Source organism: Aquila chrysaetos, chromosome 3 (genome assembly GCF_900496995.4).
Source record: "Aquila chrysaetos chrysaetos chromosome 3, bAquChr1.4, whole genome shotgun sequence".
Classification (NCBI taxonomy): domain Eukaryota; kingdom Metazoa; phylum Chordata; class Aves; order Accipitriformes; family Accipitridae; genus Aquila; species Aquila chrysaetos.
The window spans coordinates 62037588-62055949 of NC_044006.1; the positions used below are offsets into that span (position 1 = coordinate 62037588).

General features: G+C 46.5%; 1 protein-coding gene across 14 annotated transcripts in view; it reads left to right on the forward strand.

Annotated features, from left to right (window-relative positions):
• JCAD (junctional cadherin 5 associated) overlaps nucleotides 1–18362 on the forward strand; it is a 63555-nt gene that overhangs the window by 34367 nt on the left and 10826 nt on the right. For 3 of the 14 annotated variants that reach the window (XM_030009470.2, XM_030009476.2, XM_030009469.2), the window contains exon 2: nucleotides 12096–12454. In XM_030009470.2, coding sequence (XP_029865330.1) covers nucleotides 12156–12454 — 299 coding nt within the window. In that variant the 5' untranslated portion in view covers nucleotides 12096–12155. Of the gene's footprint in view, nucleotides 1–6090; nucleotides 6332–6832; nucleotides 7059–8179; nucleotides 8375–12095; nucleotides 12455–12509; nucleotides 13522–18362 lie in introns of those variants that run through there. The other 11 variants (XM_041122435.1, XM_041122434.1, XM_041122440.1 and 8 more) reach the window with 9 other exon arrangements.

Here is an 18362-nt window from a genome sequence, read left to right on the forward strand (position 1 = left end):
TGCATCTATTAAGGCTTTTTTTTTTTTTTTTGGTCAAGAGTTGAGAATAATGGCTTTTTTGTGGCATGGACCCTACATGTTAAGTTACTCCAGCCCATGTCTTCAAGTGAAAATACGATGTAACTGTTTTGAGTAGTCAGTCTGATCCACACAGTCAAGACATTAAATCTTGGCTAGTGACAATGAGAATTGTGTCCTGCCGAAAAGTATTCAGCTATGCTGCTTTGCATGAGCTGAAGCGTTTGCTCTTTGTTACTTAAGAAGTTCCAATTCTGCCCAGAAACGCCGTTGCTGTCTGTGGGTAACAGACACGTGGAAAATAGCAACCTTCCAGCTTCAAACTAAAGAATATCAGGTTAATGACAGAGAAGGGCTCTGCAGTTCAGAGATGCAGCCACTGCAAGAGCCTCAATTTGTGCCAGCGCTTAGTTTGTAATCATAGAGGCTAGATCTGCCCTACCCTACTATGTTCTTGCAGTTCTACTACTCACCATGGTACCACTTGGAGGAAAAAAGTGTGGTCCTGCCAGCTATTCCCTTTGCCAAGGATGCTGAGGGCCGCAGGAGTCCGGAGGAAGTCAAGGAAGGTTGCTGCCGTAGGGTAGAGAAGCTGGGCAGGGCTGTCCCCCTCGAGGCGGGATGCTCTCCTAAGCTGTGCCACTGGGGCATGTTATAGTACCGACTAAAATACCAGTTCAGTCTGTTGTTTTGAAGGCTGGGCCCTCCCTTCCTATGGTGATGTTCAGGATTTCTCCATGCTGCAACATGTATTTGCCAGCTCTTGGAAAAAGCGGATCTTTCAGAGTCTGCCGGGCTGTGTGTGTCAAGTGGCATATTACAGTAGTATATTGTTCTTTAGATGCATAATTTCACTGGCCTCTTATGACCTAAAAAGCACACAGAAAATAAACAAGGGCATATTGTTCGGCGGGAAGGATGCAGAAAATTCTTCTGCCTTAGCCGTTAGTTAGGGAAAGATTACTTTTAAGTGTTTCTCCTGATTGTCAGAGAAATGACATGGCACATGTGAGCTTGTTTTTTGCCAAGCAGGCTTTATTTGGAAGGTGAGGCATTTCTGAACTTCTCGGCCACCTTGGAACTAGTTCCGAGTGCATAGCAAAGTCCTGCCTAAATCTTCTCTTCTAATTAATTTGGCCGGAGGCCATCCTAATTAACCTTGAGGGAGTTCAGGGGTGGGAGAGCTTGGTATGAAACAATTGTTCTCTTGTAATTTGCTGTTCACAATGTGTTGACCAAGCCACGAGCTGCATCTCTAAAATCCTCTGGGTCTCTTGCTGAAGCCATTACACCGGTTTATTTGTTTTTTAACAGATGTTGTTTTCCACTTCTTGAGTGGAAAGGGTTATCTCGCTTTCTGCAACCTTGTTATTGTGCTTTGTTTCAAGAGCCGGTGGATTTGGGCTTGCTGGGGAAGCTTACTCACCAGTTCCAGCTATGAAGGAAGGGGTTGGTCAGCCTTTCAGCAGTCTGAATGATGCTATCGTTAAGGACTCCATGTGAACTGATGGCATCTTTTCACATCTACCCAGAGATAACCCTCAGTTCTTCTGGTACTGGCAGTGCCCACAGAGAACAAAAATCAGCAGCAGCCTCTTCATCGCCCAAGTGTATTACAGTTAGGATATTAATAGAATTTGTCAGCCATAACTTGGACCATTTCAAATGGTGGGGCAAGGGAAGGGGTTTTGAAATCTGAGCTAGTAAAAAAAAAAAAAAAAAGTTAAAGGCTGAGTTCTGCTTTTTGGAAGTGCAGAGGGCACCCTGCAAGTCATCAAGTGCGTGACGAAGGGGGAAAAACAGCCATTTCTGAAATTTTAGGATGGTCCCTCTTCCCCCCTTGTGACATTGGATGCTCACCTTGTTGGTCCAGGGGGCTCATCCGTGCTCAGGAGTTGGGCCACCCTTCACCAGCCTGGGTTTACCTTACTGGTAGGCAGCCCTGCCCAGCACACGCAGTGCCTCAGCAGCACAGCGGCACTTGCATATAGGCTTCTCAAGCGCCTGTCTTATTTTTCTCTACACTAATGCATACAAATGCTACTTTGGCATTTATTTGCTGGTAGAGCAAGGGGTCGGGGGGAAATCCTGCTGAGACTACAAGGCAGGACACGCAGATGCAAAAAAGAAAGATCAAAGGCGTCTATAATACAGGAAGAAGCAGAGGGTCAATCCAGAAGAAAGGGCATTTGATTATACATACAAGGGTAATATAAAAGGGATAACAACACAGGAGAGGATGGTAATGTCTAAAAATGAGTAAACAAACAGATGTGTAAGACTATGCTGAGAATTTATTTACTCCAGCAGACACAATCCTTATCTCTTTGAAAGAGGAGAAGACCACACCAACCTTGGAACGCCTCTGCTCCCAGCCACGTTTGTGAGCGGGAGAAAATGTTTGTTTACGGATCTCTCCTCCGTGAGTCCTGGCCTGATGGGCCGGCCTGTCCTGCTGTGATTAGTAGGATGCTAATGTGTGTAATCCTTTTGATCACAGAGCCCAGGGTCTATAAGTCATGTCACTGTCACCTCAAAGAAGTTCAACTATGTGATAGATCCCTTATTAAAAATTTGTACTTTGAAAGTTTTAACACAGTTATTGAGATTCCCCCCTTTTTTTTTTTTTGGTTTGTATGGATGGACAGCTTTTCTGCTAAAAAAAAATACAAACAATAATAATGACCCATGTAGTCCTAGTGTGGGAGTAGCTTATTAGCACTTTGCCCATAGGTATTTTAGGTGGGGTGATTAGCCCTTAACATCTTGATTTTAAGATGTGAGCAACAAATGTGATTCCATGTGATTTGTTCCACCAGAGTGGATTGCTCTGTACAAAAGTGTCATAAACAGCATGGAAACATTTGTCCAAATCCTAAAAAATATCCTCTTCTGCAGTTCCTTTTTGGGAGGGAAAGAGTTGCCTAATTACACTTTGTTTAATAAATGTACTATTTTGTTCTCCTGTTGTGACAAACAAAAGCTGTCATTTGAGGAAATACACCATATGCTGCCAGTTGGTCTAAGGACTGGTTATATCTGGAGCACAGAGTAGCAGTGAGTGCTCTTTAACAATTGCTCCTTCTCTGAAAAAAATCTGGACCGGTTTCAGTGGACTAATGTGCTGCTCTGTCATCGGTGGAAGCAAGCTGTTGACATTTTGAAAACCAGCTAATATGAACAGCAGTATCTGTGCATGCTTGGATGTTTCCTCTCTCCCTTTTATGCGTCTACTTCTATTTGGATGCTTACAAGCCTCAGCGAATCAGTGCTCAGCTGGGGCTGGATTGGTCCATGGAAAATTTAAAAAACAACCTTATTTCAGATACAAACTCCCATCCATGCACCGTCAGACATGTATTTCAGCATTGTGTGAACCCAGTACTCAAACACCCACATTACTTAAAAAAAATAATCTAGCTCTCTACCATTTTTTATTGGCAAATCTGAAAAGGCAAACTTTGAAATATGACCTGAAACCTCCTAACAAATGGGGCTGGCAACCCCTGGAGAGCAGCTGTCACTCGTCAAGGTCTCCCCCAGGAGACGCTCTGTGCTCTCTCTCATGCCACAGTGGGTTTGCTGATGCATCTGCACCAGTGAGACACAAGACAGGAATAACTACCTTCTGAGAGTTAAATAAACTCTTTAAGACTCGCTCCTCTTCTCCTCACCACTTCCTAATTTTATTGGAGACACGTCGTATCATTAATTTATTCTCTGGCACAGTTCCTCGGTGATTTCAGTGAGGACTTTTTGCTCAAAGAATGCAAAGAGGATGTGAGCTGTAATTTTCACTGTCTGTGAATCTCTGTTAGAGAAAAAATGTGAACTCTCCTGCCCACAGGTAATGAGGGTTAAACACAAAAATTCACAGATTTCTTTTAAATTTCTGTGAGATGACTGGGAGAGACTTGCCTGGGAAGACATGCAGAGCCAACATAAAGTTGGCTTATCTTCCAGCAATGACTTTGGCACATCTTCTTCCCATGTAGTCAGCAGAGATGATTATGCATTTAGCACTAGCGGCTTTGAAGCCCTCAGTGTGGTGTTGGCTGCAATGGGAACTTTCTTGAAGCTTTGCCCGGTGCATGTCCGTGATCTGATATGAATCCTTTGGTCAGGACCCCATTCTTGTGCCTCCACTCAGCTCCTCTACTGCCTCTTCTCTGCTCAGGATCGTTCAACACGTAGTGTGTCTCTTGTGTCTCAGTCTCCCTATCTCTCCCACCCCTGGAGGAGAGGCAAAGTTTCTGTTCCTACTAAGTGGTGCTTGCAACCTTGCCAGGCCTGCCTGCCTCCTGGATGTCAGGAAAGGGGGGTGCAAGGTAGGTCATTGGTGGCATTTTGTGATAAAGTGGCCGTTCTACTTTTTGGACAGTTGTAGCAGGCGGGAAAGTCACATTGTAATTCAGGTGAGGTGGCTATTTATAAGACTGGGAGTCTTGTACAGAAGAGTATTGATTTTCTTGGTAATGTGTGGGGCATGCCAACAAAACAGTACCTTTTTTGGGGAGGAATGTCAAAATATTTAGTTGCCATCCCAAATCCCTTTGTTTTGAGGCAGGATCTGCTTCACCTCTTCCTCATAGATCTTCATTTAGTCTACTCTTGAAAACCTGTATCGATGGAGATTCACAACTTCCCAGCATAACCAGTGGTTAACTATCATCATGGCTAGACAGCTCCTCCTGATACCTAACCTAAATCTCCCTTGCTGCATGCTAAGCCAGTCCCTTCTGTTTTCCACATTCACAGGGAGCAGGACAAGATTATCACTGCCTTTTAGCAGTCTGACATATTTAAAAGTTGTTACCATCGCTTATTCTCTCACCTTCATTTCTCCTCCCTTTTCTTTCAACTAAACACGCCCATTTCTTGTACAGTCTTCTCCAGGGGTCACACTTCCTAAACTTTTTATCATTCTTATGAGCAAGTGGCAGGGAGCAGCATCTTGCTTGAGGTAGGGCTCAAAACTGGATGTAGGGCTGAGAGGAGTAAAGAGCCTAACGTGCGATGCTCCTCTTAGTATATCTCCAAGCATATTTGCCTGTGTGTACCAAGCCCTGAACTACTCTTGATGTCTTCTCTCTTTGTGGCTCTAGCCCCAGAGACTTTTTTGCCATACCGCTCCATTTTGCAATTTTGCATTGCGACCTTCTTCTTCAACAGGGTACTTTACACCTGCCTGTATTGAATCTCAGTCATTCATTTCAGACTGTGTCTCTAATTTATTAAGATTTTATTCTAATTGTAGTCCCTGAAAATGCTCACAGCACTCCCTACAGATTTGTAATTGTAATCTTTATTCTAATTTACAAGTCATTAATGGAAATATCGAATAGAGCAAGACCCCAGGCACAGCCTTTATGTGTCTCTTTCAGGTTGACATTGAATTTACTAACTATTCCTTGAGTACAGATTCGAAACATTTGTATACCCACCTAGAGTAAATTATACCTAAATTGTATTCATCTGGTTTGCATATAAGGCTATCACATGCATCCATCAAAAGCTTTCCTCGTTCCAATGTGCGACTTCTACTGTTTTCTCCTCCCTAGTCACTATGCTCCCAACTCCCTCAAAGAAGAAAATTAAATTGATTAGACTTAATTTGTCCTTGACAAGTCTGTGTTTTCTGTTTTCTCATGACTTTATCATGTGGGAGTGGATGCAGCTGCAGTGCAGGGTGGGAAGCAGGGAGCTGGAAATGCCGCTGCTCCTCCTGGATCGCATGCTCGCTCCCTCCCGCTCCGCGATAAATCAACACCTGTTATAAGTATTTACAAGTGGGTTGAATAATAATTTGTCTGAGTTGATATCAAAGCCAGGCTGTTTGGTCTATGATACCTCAGATCTGTCTCCTTCCCCCTTTTGTTTGAAGTTAGATAATATGTTGCCCTTCGCCCATCCTTTGAGAATTTCTAGGAGGTATTTACTCATGGCTTGGAGGCTGCCCTGGCTAGTTCCCTACTCCTTCCTTACTCCTAGCCTATGCTTAATTAAGCCCTGCTGAGTTGAATACATCCAACTTACATTAATATTCTCTAATCTCTTTTTCTTGTGTTCTAGATTATCTTTGCGTTAAATATCTAATATTTGATCATAGTGAACATTATTGTTGAAGGCTCTTCAAGCACATGAATTTTATCTTTCCTGATGGAGTGTGTGTCTGCAAGCCGGTGAATGTGGTGGTGGTTGTTTCTGCAGCAGAGGGCAGGGGCACAGCATGCCAGCGTGGCTGCACGCACAGCAGCCCGGCATTTACAGTCCTATCTGACTTCATTGTCCCAAAAAAGATTAAATGATCAAGGTAAAAGCCTCATTTAATGTGTTTATTTTTGATAAGCTGTCTCATATGCACACATGCAAAATCAGAGTGAGAAAACAGGAGCAATTACAATGGCCAAAGACTTAGATATTCTCCTGGGATGTAGCTCAGGGTTATATTTAGACTGAGCAAGTGGTACCATCTAGTATTAAAACTTCTACTACAAGAACCTGTTTTCCATTCCTGTAGTCTGTCAGGCTTTTATCACTTGATCTGAGACTTTCAGGTTGTGTCTCTGTCTCAGGCTAAATTTATTTTAATATTGTCAGCTAAACCAATTCAACCATTTCCAAGAAAAACTAGGGGGGAATAGGGAGGAGAGAAGGAATGTTGTTTTGCCCACATTAAAAAGGGGAAAGAAAAGAAATCCTCCAGCTGTTTGATTTGAGAGCTGTGGTGCCATCATGTTCAGGAACAGGATCTATGGTGACAAGGCTTGGAGACGTCTGCGCATGTTCTCAGCAGATTTGCCTCTGTTTCTAGCTGCTCCACTTTCCAAAGATTTTTCCCTCCCATCCATCAGCACCCCCCAGCCTCTGGTGCTGAGCAGCCCACTCGTGCCCCAGCCCTGGGCTCATGCCTGAACCGCTCCAACAGATGAGCGAGCAGAGCGTGCCCGCGCAGCCCCGGTGCGGTGCCCCTGCCCAGGGCTGCAGCGGTGGAGCTGGATTGTCCCCGTAATGACGGCTCGTGCTTTTTCTAGGTACAGGTGAGATGGGGTCTCGGACATGGGAGCGGAGAGCAGGCACAGAGGTGCTTTTGCTGGAAATGGAGATGGGACAGAAGCTGGTCATCAGGAGGGGAAGGAGGGGGTTGTGGTGGTGGACATGATCTGAGGACTGGTCAGGAGAAGCTGTAAGGGGTGCAGGAGGACAGGGTGGGCTGGCTAGCATGGTGGTGGGCTCTGTGGGAAGAGTGGCCGGACTGGTGGGACCAGGAGACAGGAAGGCAGGGAAGTGATGCTGGGGGGTGGCAAGAAGGACAGGTGGGTGTGGGAAGGGTGTACATGTGGTGAGGTGGGAGGGATATGTGGCTGCCTGGACAAAAGTGTTGGTGCTGGATTAGATGGGCAGAGGGATGGAGGAGAGCGTGGTAGTCAAATTACTGCAACCAATTTTGTGGCTCAGCCCATGTCTTCATTGTGTGGACAGCTGACTTGCCACACTTGGGTTGATACACAGAGGCACCAGGTTCTTGCAGCAGTTGCTTTGAACGTACGTAGTTCACTTTTAAGGCTACGTGCTTTAAAAAATCAGGCTGTAGGTGCTTCAGACTGGGCACCTGGAATGGAGAGGGTAGTTTTCACTTTAGTCTGTCTGCATAAATACTTCTGTCTGGCATACATCTGATATGAAATGGGAATAATGTCACCCAGATGTGAGTGAAGATAAGCTAGTTTAATGTGTGACCCATCTAGATAATACGCTTTGTAATTCAGATGCCTGTTAGTACTCTGTCTTCAGAACAGTATTTGGATAGCTGGTTTAGATAAAGCCCAGGAAGATTAGCATCACCTAGCCTGCACGTCAACCCAGGCAGGAGTCCTGCAGAATTCAGTAGCCTGAAGTCATGTAATTACAGGCTGCAATAACTCATGCGTCCATGCAGGGTGCCTTGATTTTGGCAATTCATGATGTTTATATGCTTCATTTTGCAATATGAATCATGTTCCTTCAATGTTTTCTTTTCTGTAAAGTTGTACAGAATTGCTTACAAAAATGTTATAAATGGTTCTCCAGAGGTGGGCAGGGTGAATCATGCACAAGAAGGGCTTCAGTGGTCGTATTCAAACAGTTAAAGGGTTGCAACCTTCCACTTTTTTTCAAGTAGCAGAGGGCGGCAGAGACATAACAGGGGGCAGCCAAGGCCAAATTCTCTGTCACTTCTGGTCTCCCACCCAATATGTGGGTGCTGTGCCAGGGTGCTCTCTGGAACCAGGGCTAAAGGAAGGAGCATGCTGATGGGCTGCTCGAAACACCGTGCAGGGAGGATTCAACGGCATGCAAGCCATTTCAGAGCATGGAGGTAAGAGCTGCTTCTGCCACTGCTGCAACTGTTGGCATTCATTGTCGCCGGTACTGGTCATCATACAGGTGGTGGTGGTACCCCCCTCAAAATAATAAGGCTTGGGAACCCCTGCCACTGAAAAAACCTGCAGATAAAGGCAGACCATCAACAGAAACCAGTGCATTTCCCCCACTGAGAATGGGCTCCAGAAGTAGCTCGGAGGAAACTCTAGCACCAGATTTCTTCAGGGCGTGTTTCAGGAGTGCTGTGGGCTTTTCTCAGGCCCAGCGATGAGATCCCCACTCTTGGACAGAGCACCCTGAGACGAGGTGCTCTGATGACATTTCCATCTGGTGGTCCCATTGTGTCCCCTCGCCGAGGTTGCGGGTCCCCATTGTGTCCATGTACACGGGGGCTGATGCCGATTTCCACCACTTAGCCAGCGCTTGTTTCTTTGCATCTGAGAATGCTGCTGAGAAGTTTCCAGAGAAAAGCTTGGCCCCTGTTTCCAGTGTAATGCAGAGTTGTACCGGCTGACGGGGACAAGTCGGAAACGCTGGCAAGATAGCAGGCATCCTCAGGAAGCAAAGCCTATCAGAAAGCACTGATGTCATCGGCAAACAAAACAAATGAGCACTGGAAAAACAAACTGTTTTCCAATGTTGTTGATCTTCCCTCAAATTAGAAGCTCTGCACAGCCTTTACTCTTTGGCCCAGTCTGACAGATTATTTACAAGACAGCGCTGCAGCAACAGTTTTGTTACTCCTTCCAATCCAATTCCTTTGATTTTATTTTTTGGATTTATTTATCTAAGGGAGGGTGGGAAGAGCATCCCAGCACCGCAGCTAGGTTTGGAAAGCTGGCCAGCGTCCTTGCGGACATTGGGTGCTGACACGGTTGATGTCCTGTGGGCTTTCCTGGGGCAGGACCTCCGGCTCCCCTGCCTCTGGCCAGGTCCGATGCTGGGGGACAGCACCTCCCCATGACTTCTGTGCAGCCCTTCGAGGCATGTGTCCTGACAGTGTCCAGGCTAGCGGCCACCCGCCACCACTGCTACCGGCTCCTGGGAGCTTGTGCCATGGGCATGGAGCATTTCTCCATGTGGTGGGTCTGCGGAGAGCTCGTCGGGGGGGTTGGTGCCGAGGGCACCACGGCAGGCAGAGGGGTGCAGGCTCCTCTGCCTTGTTTGTTCCCGTTGCAGAGCTGTGATGAGCACAGCGATAGCATCCCGCTCCTAGCTGGGCATTCCCACCACCCGTAGCACCACAGGGTTTTTCCCTTCCACACGTGGTAGGTTTGCAGAGCAGGAGGAGACAGTTGCACCGGTTCCTCATGGTGCAGTTCCAACCCATTGCTCCTCCCCACTGGTGCCACAAGGAGGATCAGAGTAAACCCCACGGGCTGGAGGTTTCTTGCCCACTTGCCTTTGCCTCTCTGATGGCACCATGGCTGCCGCGGGCGGCAGAGAGGGAGTTAAGCTGTGCTCCAAGCCAGCCTGACAATAATAGGAGGAAAAGCACACTTCTTCCTTGCACCTGCGAGCACTCCGATGGGCTTTCTGCTGTTTATGGTAGTCACATTGGATCTTTCTTTTGTGAGAAGCTGAACAGCTCTAGCAGCCAGCTGTTCCCCTTGCTCTGCTCGTACCTGGCTCCTTGCACAGTCCAGGGCAGCAGGTGGATGGAAAATCAGCCTTTTAGGTCAGCATTCAAAAATAACCCACAAAGCCTTCCCTTCCTTCCAAGAGGAGAGGGTCCCGCTCCTCCCTGCTTTCTGCCTGCTTGTACTTACTGCTGGCTCACTTACTCAGAGTACTTACTGGGAATTTGGAGTCCTGTTCTAGCAAGGGATACTCCTAAAATATCTTCAGCACAGAGCTTTATTTCGCTGTTTTTAAAGGGTGTGTAGCCTTACATGTGTGAAAAGGGAAGAGATTCATTAAGCTCTAGAGACAAACCGGTTTAAGCACTCAGCAGGCTCTCAGGCTGAAAAGCCACTTCTGCAGCATTCCAGGTTACTAGTTAAACTGTGGCTCTGCATAAAAATTGTGCATGTTTTTCCACACTGTGGGCTGTCCTCGGGCGAGCGCCGTGGCTGCTGTGGGCAGTGCACGGCAGAGGCGGCTGGAGGGTCCCTGTGTGCCCGGGAGCCGCAGACCAGGCTGGCCCGGAGCGGCCGGCCAGACCGGCTCCGCAGTCTGCAGAGCATCCAGGAGACGGGGCGGGAGCAGAAAACGGATGGGGTGCTGGGTGGGCAAAAAGTGGCCATAATAAATGGAGTGCTGCACCACAGAAACTAGTTTGTATTCTAAGCCAACCCATCAACTTCTGTGTATACCTAGCCTGAGAGATTTGGTACTAATAAACTCACAGCAGCCATCTCAGTAGTTGCTCCATCTTAAGTAAATTATTGTACACAGGAGTGAAGAGAGTTCTCCCTTTCTTCTTGCCCAAGAAGAGCATTAGAAACCAGTGTATAAAATGCACTTGCTTGTCATGATATTTGCAGAGACAATCTCCTTTTGAGTAGCTGCCAATGCTGGGCTCCTGTCCCTCAGATAGACCTGCTACTACTAAGGGGACACAGTACTCACCAGGCATGTTAAATGAACTCTTCATGCAGGGAAAATGGTCTTGAGTGTTTTATGTTTTACATAATGAATCTATTTCTGTGTGTTTCACTTCTTTATCCACCTTTTTTTAATTTCTTTCTTCTGGTAGCACAGTTCAAGCAAGGAGGAATGTATCGGAATGGGTCTGTTGTTGTGCACAACCTACAGAATAGACCATTACCTTCCACTCATTTTAAAACTCTGGAAGAATGGGTATTCTGTAATTGCCATAATAAGCTGTGAGAGTGGTATAGACAATAGAGATTGTTTCTGGCCAACTAATTCAGTTTGCTGGATCTTTGCTCTAGTCAGTGCAGAATTGAGGGCTGTCACTGGGAAGAAAAATCTTGACAGTCCCATGTCTTGGAAATCACTGAGACACAATAGACACGGGCATCTCAGGTTGTTTCCAGTCATTTTACGTGGTGGAAGTATACTGTAAAAATAAAGCGTACTTGAAATCTTAGGTTTTGTATTATTCTCATTGAGGATTACTGATTTCCAGCAGGCCAACGCAGGCCAAAAAGAAAGTAAGCTGTAAAAAGGACTGTTTAGCTGAGGTATTGCATGATATTACCTGGGTTTCTCATGTGGTTGCATAATTCATTTTGTTCTCATGCATATTTTGTCCTTGTTCATGTGAACAGTTTTTCTTAATTGGAATATGCAGAGCTGTGGGGAGAGGCATGTTGCCCTGTAATCCACCCCCTCTTCCTGCAGCAACTTAAAATGTAATACAGAGCACACCTCTCCATGACTGGAGAAAAGATGTTTTTTAAGGAAATGCCTGACTCAAATTGTGGGCTTACCTCTGGTGCAAAGATTTTTTTGAGATCACTTAGTGAAATCCAAAAGCTGCAATCACCGGTGAATTCTTCAGTGAAACGGACTGAGTCAGCAGCAGCGCGGCATCTGCTGCTTGGCTGAGTGCATGGAGGTGTATTGTCTGGGGAAGGTCAGCACGTGATTCATCAGCATCTGCATGCATGTTGCTTCATCTATTTTATTATAAGGGTAGGAGACTTAGGCCAGGGGATGAGACTTTATCTTCAGCAGCCTACCAGCTGATCAAAGATATCTTTCCTTGTTTAAGCAGCCTTCTGCTTGTTTTTGGTTTTGTTTTCCAGTGATGGGTCCTGCTGGAAAGAGCTTTCTGATGGCACAGCTGTGAGTGAAACCAGCACAACATGTTCAGTGTTGAGGACCTCCTGATTTCTCATGGATACAAATTGTCAAAAAATCCCCCTGTTTCATATGAGAACAGGTATGATGGATACCGGCATGAAATCACGGGGAACAGATCTGCTCAGAGAACGCTGAATGGGTTTGAGGCAGAATCGAGAGCTGGGGCTTACAGCAAGAAACCTCTGGTGAAAACCAACTCGAGCAGCACTGAGAGCAGCCATGGGAGCCAAGGGAGGCAAGCTGGTCCTGGTTATCACCATGACCTTCAGGGTTTGTCCACTTTTCATACTTCAGAAGGGGGGTAAGTTTCAGCATCATGCCATGGCTTTGCTTTCTCTTCCTTTTGGCCCTGACAGATAACTAAGCATGACCCTAACCCTTGACAGCATCTTCCTGTGATCCTTTCCTGCTCCCATATTAGTGACCATTTCCATGCACTGCAAGTGCACATGAAGCAGTGGCACGTCCGTTCACCTTCTGCTAGACTGAGGCCTTTGAGAACACTGGGGTGACGGGAAGTGTCCGAGTGTGGGAAAATTTCATTTACTACTGTGGTCTCTATCACAAAGGCCTTTCTGATGGGCTTAGAAAAGCTCAGTCCAAGTACAGTAAAAAAAGGGGGCAAAAGCTCTTCCTTTTCTTCATTTTAAAAAAACTGAACACAGCTTCATCTGCCACATACACATCCTGGTTTTTGCTGTAGATTCAGCCGTGTGCAGCTCTTGGTAGGTGTTCCTACATGCACCAAGGACTTTCTTGGTTTTTTAAGGCCGCTCTCATGGAGCAAACATGAGAAGGTGCCTGTGCGTTTCTTTTTAAAACATCTCCAAGCTCTTGTCGTCACTCCATAAAACGTGCTTGTACAACTGTGGCTTGCTTAAAACGGAGTACGTGCGCGCTGGGGCTGGGGCAGGCTGGGCAGGAAGAGCTGTGTGTACACGCTGCCGCTCGGCCATTGTTCTGCAGCTATTTGAGTGCTGCAGATGAACAAAGGAAAGGGGCTAGAGCAGGACTGGAAGCCAGCCCAAGTGTGACGATGGTTTACAAGGAAAAGCCCCTTCCTCCTGCCCAGTGGGCTTGAAACTGAAAGCAGGGCAAAACGCTGTCACCTTGGGAGCTTGTCCTCTTATGAAGACCTTCAGTAACACGTGGCAAAGGCACATGTCCCCTGACTGCTGGGCTCGTCTGCTCTTTCCCTTCGTATCTCTTCCCCTTGCAAGTCTGCCTGGAGCAGGAATGGCTCCTGGCTGCCAGCTAGGATAATGGAGATGTGAGCTCTGTAAAGCAATCCTAGGGCAGCAAGTCCCAGCTGTGGTGAAGGTGGAACCATCCCTTCTGGAGAAGGAAGGAGAGGACACAGGCTTAAAGGTAATAAGGAGGATCCTTCGTGGTGTGCTTTGGGTGAAGTAAACTGGGCGGCAATAAAGTGAGGAAAGATACTGAAAAAGAATGAAAGGGAAAAAGGTTTTGAAGCAGGGGAAGAGAGTGTGCAGGGGTGCCAAGGAAGGTGGTGGCGCTTGGCCTTGGAGCTGAGTTTACAGTGTGGAGAAAAGCTGGCGTGAAGAAGATACGGCTGTGCAAGGCTGGAAGCTGCCGCAGCGCTGCTGCTCCCACGCCCTGTAAGGCAGAGCCTGCGTGGGTGCACGGCGGTGTGGGAGGACTGCTGCCTCCCTGCCTCCCGCTTCTCCGGGTGCATCTGCGGGGGCTCGCACGTCTGCCCCACGTCTCAGGCGTGGTAGAGGTATCTGTAACTGCTGGTGTTGGCTAAACACAAAATAATGCTCTCTGACAGTTTAAATGTCTCTTACTAATATCTCAAAATGCAAGGGGTGGAATCTGTCAGTCTACAGCGTAGTTAAATATTATATCCTGATTTTAAAAACTGGCTTTTCCACATGAAAAAGGGAACACAGCCCTGGAAATGGCTTTGTCACACTTTCATAAAAATAGAAATCTTTTCTTACTATTATGGTCACAGCAAACTCTTGATTCCCAGTGAGCCTATCGGTAACTCTTGCAAGGCAGTAGCAGCTATGAACAAGGGAAAACCTTTGTATGACCCATCACTTTCTTGCCATCCCTGGGTGTGCAGGGTACCTCTGGTGCAGAGCGCGAGACTGCCGCTGCCCTGCTGGTACAGGAAGGGAGGAGCGAGCTCCCTGGGCCAGATCCAGGCAAGCTGTCTGCAGCTTCAGTGCTGCAGCACCTGTGTTTCAGTTGCTGAGCTCCAGGGTGACAGTCCCCCTCCAGACCCGCTCCCCTGCCCTGGGGAAGCATCTGAGGCATAGGGCTGCCATGGAAGTGCGAGCTGTTTTAAAACTGAAGAGGAGATTTTTGTGATGGCCCACCTTGGAGTGTTTTGGCCTGTCACAGGTGGGCCACAGGAACTCCACTGGGGATTTTAATCTCACTGTCTGGTTTCTGGACCGTCGTGGGAAATAGGGTCCTAGTTCTAAGCCTGGGAAAGAACTGCACACTACAGAGACTTGGGGACCATTTGGGCTAGAAGAGAGGACAACCAGCCAGCAAGGTCCAGCACAAAGTCACTGCTCTTTGGGCATCGCAGGCTTCCTGCAGCCATCTCCTGACACTGCCTTCCCAGTGCAGCACAGTAGCAGGAGAGGGCCAGAAGAAGCCGTGTGTGTCCCAACTACCTTCACAGACGTTGACCAGCCCTACGGCAATTTGGAGGATGGCTCAGGCTCCTCAGCCAGGGAATTATCTACACCACATTCTTGCTCAGACCACTGCTGTAGAAGATCACCTTCCAAACACCATAGTAGTGAGTGGTGTTGCCCACCTCGTTGCTGCCTTCGCAGACAGGTTTGCAGGGCTCAGGGTGTTTCATGATGGCAGGGGATGATGGTATTGTCTCCACTCATTAGGGTTGTTCTGCTGATCAAACCTTGCTGAGGAGAAGGAGAGAGGCTTCATAGCAACTGCATGTGGGCACATCTCACCGCCCGCTGCTGCTGCTTGCAAGGGGGGAGTGATGCACCGGGGAAGTGATGTTTTGCTCCATCCTGCTATTCTTCAGGCAAAGCATGAAGGAGCAGATGGTGGGAGGGCTGTCCTGGCTGCCCTTGCTTAACTGAACATTAGGAGGCCACACAGTAAAGGTTTGGAAGAGGAGACGAGGCAAAGAAATTGGGAAAGCTGACCCTATGGGTAGAGATGAGAGGGTTCACAGAAGGAGAACTCCCTCCTGCTTCTCTTCTGAGTGGAAAGAAGAGGCACTTTGCTTAGCTATTTGTGTGGGAGGAACTGTGTTGGTAGCCAGCAAATTTAGAGATAAATAGATAACATCATTAATGAGATCACCTGCTGGAAAAATTAGAAAAACGTACTGGTGTTTCCCAATGTTGGGGCTCGGAAGAGCGTCTATGAGGATAGGATCTCAAAATAGAACAGAAGCTGCCAGTGTCCAGAACAGCCCTCTGAAAACTTTTCCCCCTTGCTGCCAAATCCTGGAAATTTCTTAACAGCACCTCCTTGTTGGGCACAGTCTGCCCCAGTGCCCGCAGCTCACATACCCTGAGCTACTGGGTGCCTAACGCCTACCGCTTGCACGCTGGCAGCCAGAAACAGGGACAGAAACTCCCTAAATAGCCCTGCAGTGGCCTCATTCTGCAGGGTTTTGACTTCGAAGCCTGTGCCACACTCCTTCACTTCTGGCCCCATTATGTGCATCACGCGAGGTCCTGCTGGTCCAGCATCACCCTAGGGGAAGTGAGCAGCTTCAACCCATTGCTCTGAGAGCGGCAGCTCAATGAAATGCGGTCATGCAGCCAGTGCAGGGTGGACTGATGGCCTCATTTCTTGCAAAGGCCTAAAATTCATATAAAGCTAGCAATAGTTTGGGGGTATTTTAAATAGTTTTCATTAGGTTAATTTTATATAGAATCAATTCAAAGCACTTTATGACAGCAAATGTGATATTCAGTAGATGCAGGCCTGTTTGTTAGAAAAGAGTTCATAATGTTAAAATCTACCTCCTTAGTCCCATGGGACTGCTCTGTCCCTGGCACTTAAATCTTCCCAGTTGGTCCCATGGGACCACTCCATCCTTGGCACCTCTCCCAGCTGTGAAGCACTTGCAAGCTGCTGTGTGCATTTCTTTGTGCGTCAGTACCAGTGCATCATGGAGTGAGACAGAATTGCGTAGTGGCACAGAGACCAGCTGCTGCTAAGAGGGACTGTGCGGTCTCTTAATTGATAATATGTCATGGATGCAAAGACTGCAGCATGACTGGCATTCGCCATTTAGAGATGTAGCATTGCTGAGGCTGTAGTGAAGCATTTTGAACTTGCGGTGGCTCTTGGATGCTTCCCCTTCCCACCACTTCATTGACTGCAAGACCCAAAAGTGTCATATATCCTGGAAGGAGGCACTCTCTGCTGCAGTTGAGGCCACAAGCAGTGTGGTTGTGCTGTGCTGCCCCACTGCCTGCCTGCCTGCCATACCTGCTGTGTGCAGGTGTGCAGGAGCTGCTCGCTATCCTTGGGGGCAGAGGAGTCTTCAGGCTGGAGCTAAGCTGCAGGGTCCTTGGGGAGACTGTGGAGCATCTCTTTCCCACTGTGCAGTGCAGTGCCATCCTCTCCAGAGATTTACGGGGCCCACAACACAGGCTGTCTGTGTAACCACCTCTAGCACCTGAGCCAGGAGCTAGAGAGACTGATACTGTCCGTCTTGTGAACAGATCGTAGGAAAGATCAGGTTTAAAATCCTCTAAATACCTCCTTTTAAATGTCTTTTCTACACTTGCATTGCAATGATGACATAGTACAGATTACATGGTGGTTTGTATCATGTTCCGAAGTTCATTACTGGAGCCTAGTTATTAATCTTTTAATCTTTAAAAATATATTTAATCTTTTAAACAGCTTTTAATAAATGGAGGAACATCCTTGCTGTAACTGGAGCTGTCCTAGCTTAGGGCTAATTTACTTTAATGAATGTCTGAGCTTGGGGTTTGTTTGTTTTTAAAAAAGCAAACTAACCAAAACTCTTCTGTTATAGTGGTTTCCTAGGAAAGAGTTGAGTAATGCTTCCTTCCCTATTCCTGATTTCCTATTAAATCCTTTAAACAGCCAGTCCATTCCATTCCCATGCTGTTAGTTGCAACTGTTGCAACAGTATTATTGTCTACCATACCTCCTTGCCCCAATATTTTATCTCTGGAAATTTAAAGATCAAGATTTTTAGATGCTTTTCTAAAAGACATGCTACCACTGAAGCAGGAAGCATTTCAGGGAAGTCTGATGGCCTGCATTGAGCAAGATGTCAAACTAAATAATTGTAACAGTCTCTTCTGATCTTGGAATCTATGACTCTGTACCTCCTGCAATTTCTGTAGACCCTTTTACAATGATGGATAAAATCAAACAGAAAGAGCAATCTGTCCATTCCCTCCTTACTATTGCCAGACCCTGTTTCTCACCTTGTTTTGTAAACGCAGATACCAATAGTGCAATAGCCACATGGGGATGAGGTGAAAAGGTAGATTTGATAATCTCAGAAGAAGGCAGCATATGTTCAGCTGCACGTTTCCACATGCAGTGAGACATGGAAGTGTTTGTTGTTACTGCAATCAACTTTCCAATATAGGAGGTGTCCTGTTATATCTCACTGATTACTGAAGATGTCTGTTACCTTCTGGGGTTCAGTAATCAAACTGTACTTTGTGCTTCAGAGGCAGAACATTTTGTTCAGATGTTAAGTCTTAATCCAGTTGAATTAATATGAACAAGATGCTCCATATCCCAGTTTGGTTTTTAAACTTTTATAGTCATAGGATGAAGTTAATATACATAAAAGAAAATTGCTGTGGATCTGGATTGCTTAATTTTCATTCCGAATTTTGAATTGTATTATGTTTTCACAAACTACTGTTTAAATAGTTTTTAGTAAAAAAGAGCTAGATGACACTGTTTATATACCTTGGGGTGGAGGGAAGAAGGGAAGAGAAAGAGATTCTTGGGTTCTATCTATCTACATACTTGTCCTATTTCTGTCAATTTTGATTTTTCTTTCCAGTCTTATGCTGGTGGCTGCCACACAGTGTAAAGGCAGTTATATTGTTGGACACCTTAGGTACAAGAATAGCAGAACACAGTTCAAGTAGAAGATTAATTATTTATATAGAAGGGTAGCAATTTTGTTCCGCAGTAATACATAAACCAGTTTACACAATGTTCAGAACACACAA